This window comes from Lottia gigantea, assembly GCF_000327385.1.
Source record: "Lottia gigantea unplaced genomic scaffold LOTGIsca_2, whole genome shotgun sequence".
Classification (NCBI taxonomy): Eukaryota; Metazoa; Mollusca; class Gastropoda; family Lottiidae; genus Lottia; species Lottia gigantea.
In genome coordinates this window covers 2504061-2513394 of record NW_008708400.1, presented here as the reverse complement: position 1 = coordinate 2513394, position 9334 = coordinate 2504061, and the positions used below count along the sequence as shown (strand labels likewise).

The 9334-nt window shown below is 29.8% G+C and overlaps 1 protein-coding gene across 1 annotated transcript; it reads right to left on the bottom strand.

Annotated features, from left to right (window-relative positions):
• Nucleotides 1-6889: 6889 nt before the first annotated feature.
• LOTGIDRAFT_152760 (hypothetical protein) lies at nucleotides 6890-8584 on the bottom strand (the record flags this gene model as incomplete). The annotated part of the gene is made up of 5 exons (XM_009053280.1): nucleotides 6890-7074; nucleotides 7400-7468; nucleotides 7683-7808; nucleotides 8277-8338; nucleotides 8574-8584. 5 exons carry the CDS (start codon nucleotides 8582-8584, stop codon nucleotides 6890-6892), a joined length of 453 nt encoding a protein of 150 aa, XP_009051528.1.
• Nucleotides 8585-9334: the final 750 nt, after the last annotated feature.

Below are 9334 nucleotides of genomic sequence, written 5' to 3'. Positions count from 1 at the left end.
CTACAAAAAGAAACTAATGAATTTGGCGGAATTATTATTGACGTCAATATTATGGAATAAAATTATAATAGTCTCATTTTTTATTTTAGTTGCGATAGGGGCGGTAGGGCGGAAGCCTTTCTTTAGATAAAGCCTTTATCTGTATTAATTATTCATGATTCAATACATTGGTGAAATAACAGAGGTCAGAAGGAAACGGGAATGGTACACGCCTAATAAAAGCTATGGGTATTCCCGATTCGAAGAAGAAGGCTGGAAAACCCTCTATATTGAATATCATGAAGGTTAAATGCTTAAATTCAAATACAGGACCCCATATTGTGCAACTCTTTGAGAATAACTACATAAAAATCTAAGGTTATATCAAAGATTCAAGCGCAAAGGACGATTTACTTCAAGGCTTTTGCGGACAACGAAACAGTTCAGTAGAAATAATATGATGTATCGCATTTCACATTTTAATTATTTCCTTGAAGATATCCCCCCTTGTATCAATTGGTAGTATAAATAAACAATACTTGACCAGTGGTCAAACTGAGTGGACATTATAGTGACCATATGTACACTTAGAACCTCTAGACATGAAGATAGCCGCCGAACTAATTGTATCTCGCTTTTTAGTATTTTGAATGAATGAATGAATGAAAAAGAAAGATTACGGAAGCGAATTTAGTCACTAGTTAGTTTCTCCTATTTCACAAATTCTCAAAACTACAATCAAATTGCAGAGGGAACATTTTCCAAATCGATAGTTCTTGCAAATGCATTAAGGGATTTAAAAGAGGTTTTCTAATTTAGTATGTCTATCGGGGACATTCTTAGGTTGTATGTTCCGGCAAAATCAGGTTATGATGTCACTATCGAGCCGTTTTTTTTCTAGATTTATTGTTCCCGCAGCAGTCAAACAAGGAATCGGAATGATGCAACTATAGACGATATAACAACGACTATTTTGAATGGATATATGGGCATTCATATAAACATCTGGGGTCAAGTCAATTTTCGCTACTTGTAGCACCCCACAAATTGAAATCAGACTATCTGAACCTTTCATAACTAAGAAAACTTTTACCATCTTCACTTTTGAAGATCACATCCATTTTTTCATTGAACTACATGTATAGATGAACTGACGGTGGTTATCCAACACGGAAAGAGCGTCGAGCGTCAACAGAATATTCAGTTTATCGAATATCAGACGCATATATACCTTTAAACTTGTGGTTATGGACAAGGGTTACTTGAAACAACCACCTTGACGATGGCATGTTCCCAAAGAATGCGGTCAAGTGTTCCACAGTCCACTTTAATATTTACCCAACATATTGGTACAGGTTTACGGCAATAATTAAATATGATGTACGCCGGATGATATTATGACAGATAAAAGGAAACAATCTTTATATTCACTCTCAACAATATGTCGAGAAAGTTGAAATATAGGTCATATGGTCATTGGGTTACTGCCGAACTATTAAGCGTTGGAAGAGAATTCATAATCAGGGATGAAAGGGTAGAGAGGGGTTAGGGTAATAAGCTCTCTAGAGATAGTTATAGAAGTCAACTGTGAAATCATTGCCCTTTTATTCAATCAAATTGCGATTGTATTGTACTGCTTGGCATCTTCTGATAAAAAAATCCAGAAGTGTTTTTTTTTCGCGAATGACCCAACACTGGCCATTACATATGGGGTTTGGAAATGGGGGGCTCACCCGGAGTTGCTCTGGTTGGAATCAGCCTATAGATGGTTGCATTGCGTTCGCCTTTGGATTCTTGCCATGAGTTCGCCTATAGACGGTTGCCATTAGATCGCCTACTGTTGCAACATATCTTACTGGCAAAAAAAGGTTTACGACAATTTTAGAACAATTTTGAACATGAGCAGAATCACTTTTATGAATTATGCACCAGAATTAGCAATAACAATATATATGTACTATTTAAAGCAAAATATAATTACGTATCATAACAATAGATATCATGTGAATTGTTGAACGTTCGGACTTTAATGATTGTCCATCTAGCTATGAGTGTAAAATGACCACCATCAATGTCCACTTTAAATGACCAGTGTTTATTTTCTTTCTGAACTCACAAGTAAGTGCGGATACTTGACCCAATCACAAATTGCATGAAAATAAATCATTCTATTCAGTGTACATATACTTTTGTAAGTAGTTGATAAGAGGTAAGTGAGTACCCAATCACCTCTTTCAGAACAACGGTAGATAACCCTATTTGTACAAGAGACACTCTAATGAAAAGGAACGTATTCATATGGGCTAAAGAATAATATAATCACTCTATGAGATCTCAAGTGCTCACTTAATTCAAGCATAAACTGATTAGGTTTTCTGTTTAAAGTGAGTGTTTCCCCTAGAAATTACATGGTGTTCAGTTTTCTTATACAAAAGCTTTATATTCTGTGTACCGTCTGTAGCGTTTTTATTAATTAATTATTTTGTTTCTGGAAATTAAATGAAATTTTATTTCGACGAACTGCTTTTCTATCAGCGTTTTGATGTGGTGAATTCTAATTTCTAAATAATGTTGTGTTAAAGGTGGTTGGTTTGGGTCTTGAATATAATTATGTAAATTGTCTTCAGAAGTATTAGAAATACACAAAAATTCCTTCCAAAATACCACAAACTATTTCTATAGATGCCATTTCTATGATAGAGTCTCAACACTTCGTTTTTAACTTTCAAACGCGGATAATTCTAGACACACATGAATTTGGAGGTTCAAATGTCGACGGTGAGCCTTGGACACTATTACTGATTACCGTAGCTAAAAAAAATCTTTTCTGAGACTAAGGTATGATTGGTCAAACGGGTCAAAATGAGAAACAACAATCATAAATTCACATTGCAGATATCAACCCACTGACCAACTGCCTTTCTTGACCTTCTTCCCTTGACCTAACTGGACATCTTTTGACCCTCTAATCTGACCGTTGCGCATGTAGGCACGTACATCCGTGTAACATGCATCCTAAATAAATACAAGGCTAATTTCTGTTGACAAGTTTTACATTTCTCAAGCAAAACAATCATGTTACCCTACTTTCTTCGTATTTACAAAGTATTAATTCATTTATTCACTTTTTGTTCTCAGAGTCTCAGATTCGTATATTCTCCTGACAAACATGTTTTTATTTGAATACTTGTACATGTCAACTAACTCGAAACCAGTCACTGTAGATATGTATGACTTGGATGTAATTGAGCAAAACCGTCTACTGATCGAGTGTTGAATCAATAAACATTATCAAACTTTTGTTAATTTCAAATGGCATTCTTTTATTATGTTTAGTAAACACATAACATGGGATGCAAAACAGATAACAATTACTGAATGGGAAAACGACTTTAATAAAGCTAAAATATTACATTTACACATAAGCTACACATAACTCTATCATAGATAATAAAAGTTAGCTCCGACCCCCCTTAATTAAAATTACACATAACACATAAACAAAGAAACAACAAAGTTGATGGCATGGATAAACAGTTTGAAATACTACCAAGGCGTTGGCTTGGTTTTTTACGGTGATTGCAAGCGTCAAGCTGCCATGAAAGGTTCGTGCAAGAAGACAAGATGAGATAACTCGCGTAGGTAATGGTCACGTGCATAAGTGGGGGAGAGCAGTAATAATTCGCCCTCCTTCATATCCCCAATTTATAACATATTTACAATTCATACACGTAGGAATTTCAGTTCCGCATTTATTATGATTTTATGTATCCTGTATCCGGTTTTATACATTTTTCTGGTTCCGGGTATAATATTACATGCTTCCGATATATTTTATACATGCTCATTCGGTAATCCTCTGTAGTATCTGTAAAGCTGAATAAGAATGAACGAATGGTTAATTCCGTTATATTTTCTTAGGCGAGACTCTTTTATTTCCTGTATTTAAGTGATAGTAATATAATAGTCTTTAAATTTTAGAGACTTTTTCTACTTCGGAATTTAATACTATATTGTGACTCTTGGTTATCCAATGATACATATTATTATCAATTTGAACACATATCTTGCGGACGTTTTGTTTTCATTGACTTTGTTTTCAAAGACCAGTTTCTGATATTTAAATTGTCAGGGCACTAATAGCTCTATGAACAGTTCGACAATTAGATAATTGGGCAAATGATGATATGACATTTTCCATTTAGCCCAAATAGATTTTGTGATGGTGACATCATGTGGCTCGAAATGGAAAGAAACAAATGGCAGAAAGGGTTTGGTCTGGCATTGCAATTTGTAATGATGGATGGGTTGATATTTTTCCTCATAGATGCCGCTTATCTTATGACAAATTTTAAAAAAAAACTGGGTACATGATTTTGTTATAGTGTGATGCCTCACAGATTATCTTCTCTGTAGTTAAAAACTGTAACACAGACTTTAAATTAATTAATATTTATTCAGAAATATATACAAAGGTATAAATATATCTACAAAGATAATAGTCTAAATATATTTACATCTATATCTACAATGACGACTATCTAAATATATTTACATCTATATCTACAATGACGACTATCTAAATATATTTACATCTATATCTACAATGACAACTATCTAAATATATTTACATCTATATCTACAATGACGACTATCTAAATATATTTACATCTATATCTACAATGACGACAATCTAAATATATTTATATCTATATCTACAATGACGACTATCTAAATATATTTACATCTATATCTACAATGACAACTATCTAAATATATTTACATCTATATCTACAATGACAACCATCTAAATATATTTACATCTATATCTACAATGACAACTATCTAAATATATTTACATCTATATCTACAATGACGACAATCTAAATATATTTATATCATATCTACAATGACAACTATCTAAATATATTTATATCTATATCTACAATGACGACAATGTAAATATATTTATATCTATATCTACAATTACGACAATCTAAATATATTTACATCTATATCTACAATGACAACTATCTAAATATATTTACATCTATATCTACAATGACGACAATCTAAATATATTTATATCATATCTACAATGACAACTATCTAAATATATTTATATCTATATCTACAATGACGACAATGTAAATATATTTATATCTATATCTACAATTACGACAATCTAAATATATTTATATCATATCTACAATGACGAGAATCTAAATATATTTATATCTATATCTACAATGACGACAATCTAAATATATTTATATATATATCTACAGTGACGACAATCTAAATAATATTCATATCTACAATGACGACAATCTAAATATATTTATATCTATATCTACAATGACGACAATCTAAATACATTTACATCTATATCTACAATGATGACAATCTAAATATATTTTAATCTATATCTACAATGACGACAATCTAAATATATTTATATCTATATCTACAATGATGACAATCTAAACATATTTATATCATATCTACAATGACGACAATCTAAATACATTTACATCTATATCTACAATGATGACAATCTAAATATATTTTAATCTATATCTACAATGACGACAATCTAAATACATTTACATCTATATCTACAATGATGACAATCTAAATATATTTTAATCTATATCTACAATGACGACAATCTAAATATATTTATATCTATATCTACAATGATGACAATCTAAATATATTTATATCATATCTACAATGATGACAATCTAAACATATTTATATTCATATCTACAATGATGACAATCTGAATATATTTATATCTATATCTACAATGATGACAATCTAAATATATTTACATCTATATCTACAATGACGACAATCTAAATATATTTATATCTATATCTACATTGACGACAATCTAAATATATGTATATTATATCTACAATGACGACAATCTAAATATATTTATATCATATCTACAATGACGACAATCTAAATATATTTATATCTATATCTACAGTGACGACAATCTAAATATATTCATATCTACAATGACGACGATGTAAATATATTTATATCTATATCTACAATGACGACAATCTAAATATATTTACATCATATCTACAATTACGACAATCTAAATATATTTATATCGTATCTACAATGACAACTATCTAAATATATTTACATCTATATCTACAATGACGACAATCTAAATATATTTATATCTATATCTACAGTGACGACAATCTAAATATATTTATATCATATCTACAATGACGACAATCTAAATATATTTATATCTATATCTACAATGACGACAATCTAAATATATTTATATCAAATCTCCAATGACGACAATCTAAATATTTTTTTGTTTTCTGCACCAAAAACTTTTACAATATTTTACTCAAATTTACATTGTTTATTCTAATATCAAAGATTCTATCCTCTAATTATTCGCTTTAAAATCTGAACGTTGCCATATAGTTTTCAAAATGAAAGTGAAACGTGTGTTTTATCTGTGCCAAAATTTAAAATTTTGTAGATATAATCATTCTGTGGTTAGAAGTGAGTAATATTAGAAGCTTGTATTTACTATTTATTTTTAGGCCTAAATAATAACAGTTATCTCCAAAAGTATTTAAAGTTTTCAAATTTTCAAAATATAGCAGTAATCGTCAATAAATAAGTTTAAAAAATAAATAAATAAAAAATAGATAAATAAATGAATATAAAAAAAATAAGTAGATAAAAAAAAAATAAAAAAATAAAAAAAGTAAATAAATAAAAAATAAATAAATAAATGAATATATAAAAAAGTAGATAAAAATATAAATAAATAAAAAAAATAGATAAATAAAAAACGTAAATAAAAAAAAGAAAAAGAAAATAAAGAAAAATAGAATAAAATAAAATAAATAAATATTCATAGCAACTCAAAAGACTTCATAAACAAATCAGTGAAAAAATCTCCCTCCCAAGATTCCCCAAAAGAATTAATAAATTCCTCGGAAAACAATTCCCCATCCCAGGACCCATAGCAATTGATAACACCCTTTGGATATAATTCATTTTCCCAGTTTTCTTTTCTACTACTAGACTTCTTGACTGCTGAAACAGAGAAAGTCAATGAGTGATTATTGGTCTTCAGAAGGAAATATTCTTCTTGATATGTTGTTTTGTAATTCTAGATATTTAACAAAATACGACAAACGACACAACACATCTGATCTAATTTCAGACTATGTTATTGAATTATTCAATTATATTTTGTTTTCAGTTCATGTGCTGAATGTTAGACATGACCATGTTCTTGGGTATTGGGCCTAATTCTGACCCATGTAAAAATAGACTTTATTATTTATTATTAATGTCGCATTTGCACATGGAAACGAGGTGACATTGGCATCTGAAGGAAAAGCGTATGTCAACTTACTAGAAGTTCTAGTGGTAGATTTTTTACTAATCTTGTTGTTGTTAATATCAATCCCTCCTTCCCCGAAATCTGAAATAATAACATGTTGAAAAATACAGGAGACGATTTATCATTGAAATCCGTCTTGATTATAGGTTAAATGTTTATTCTAGTAGATCTAGCTGACTTCGTCTTGTCTTATTAACTTGTTTTTAAAAATCCTAAAAAGGGTTTAAAACTTCAGTTTAAAACGAAAATAACTTCAAATATTCAAACCCAATTTGAAAAAAATAATATTACTTACCTTTAGTGAAATTGATTTCCACATCCTCGGCCCAGTTTTCTATGAATCGAAATTCAAGTTCACCTGACCACATCCTTTCATCCAGCGGCAACCAATAAAGAGTATAGCAGTCATATACACTGGACTCTGAAATAAGCAAAATTTAAAATGAGATTCTTAATGCGAGATGAAGGTTAATGGAATAGATCTAATTCTGATACAATATGTAAACTAAAGAGGTTTTTTTTTATAACATTATAACGTCATAACAATAATAACGTGACGCCAAAACCTTATCTCTAAGCTCTTTGTTGCCATGGCGTCAAATCAGCTATGGACAGTAAAATGTTCACGTTTTCCCTCTAAATATAGCTTTCTGTTTAAATTTAAGGGATTTTTTTGTCCAACATGTACTCTAGAATACTGCACTAATATCATGAAAATTATATAAAAATATATCAATAAATAACAGAGAAAATCCTGATTTTATGTATTTGTAAAGTAGAATTTTCACAATTTTTTCTAAAATTATACATCAAAATAAAGATTTGAAGAGTGTTTTTAGCCCATTAAGATATTTTGTGTCGAGAAATATAAATACAACGAAGAAATTACCTTTATTGGTTACCACAGACACCTTTTTAGGACCAAGGCAATCAACCAAAGCTTTCTTGAATCTGAATAAAATATTGAAGTCTAAGCTAAAGTATAGGCCTAAAGTACATTGAATTCGGTCCACAACGTTTTAAAATTGTATCTAGAATATTACTGAAACTTTGTTACTCTGGTGTTGAAGTGGAAAGACAAATGAGACAGAATCCATCAAATTGGGCTACAAACAAAATATTTTCAACTGAAGATCCCCTTTCAAATTTGTAAACCAACTAAAGAAATGAATCAAAGATTACTTACAATGCTGCCATTTCAAAGTTCTTAGCAGAAAAATGGAAGTGCAATTTTAGTCTGTGAAAAAATATTCAATAAATTCTCAGAAAAAATTCGCAAGCGTCCGTATCAAGAAAACACAACGCTCTGTGGCAAATTATGCATATTCCATTATGACGTCATAATCGATTTTTGTTTAAAATTAAGAGTTTGTGATTGGTTAAATAATAATTGAAACAATGGATTATTATTTAACAAAGAATATAGTTATAAATTTTGGGACGTTTAATATTATTGCTCAAAAGTAAATGAAGTATTTTAATTTTATATCTAACTCTCATGGAGAGGTTAAATTAAACAGAACACCTTCCAGTCCTATGACATTAACGGCACAGTATGCAAAATAAGTCATATTTTTTATACAACGGCGTCTATTTTTGCATCACCAACCGAAATACAAAGATATGTAAAAATGTATATGTAAATCTTTTAACTAGTTTCGGAGTTTTAAAATTAACAGCAAAATACTTTTAAGTACACTTTATACACAAAAATTGAAAAAAATGTGTCCGTTGTCCCTGCCGTTAATCTTTCAACACCAAAACTATCTAAATGGTTTAGCCTACGTTAACTTTTACGAAAACTTTACACCATAATCTAGAGAATCCTGTACCTTAATGTATCTGAAAGTTTTAACTAACATAATGCAGTCGTTTATATTTTAAAGCCAGACACATTTAAAAACATTAAGTAAATTTATGCTTTTTGAAACTGTCTAATTGCAGAAA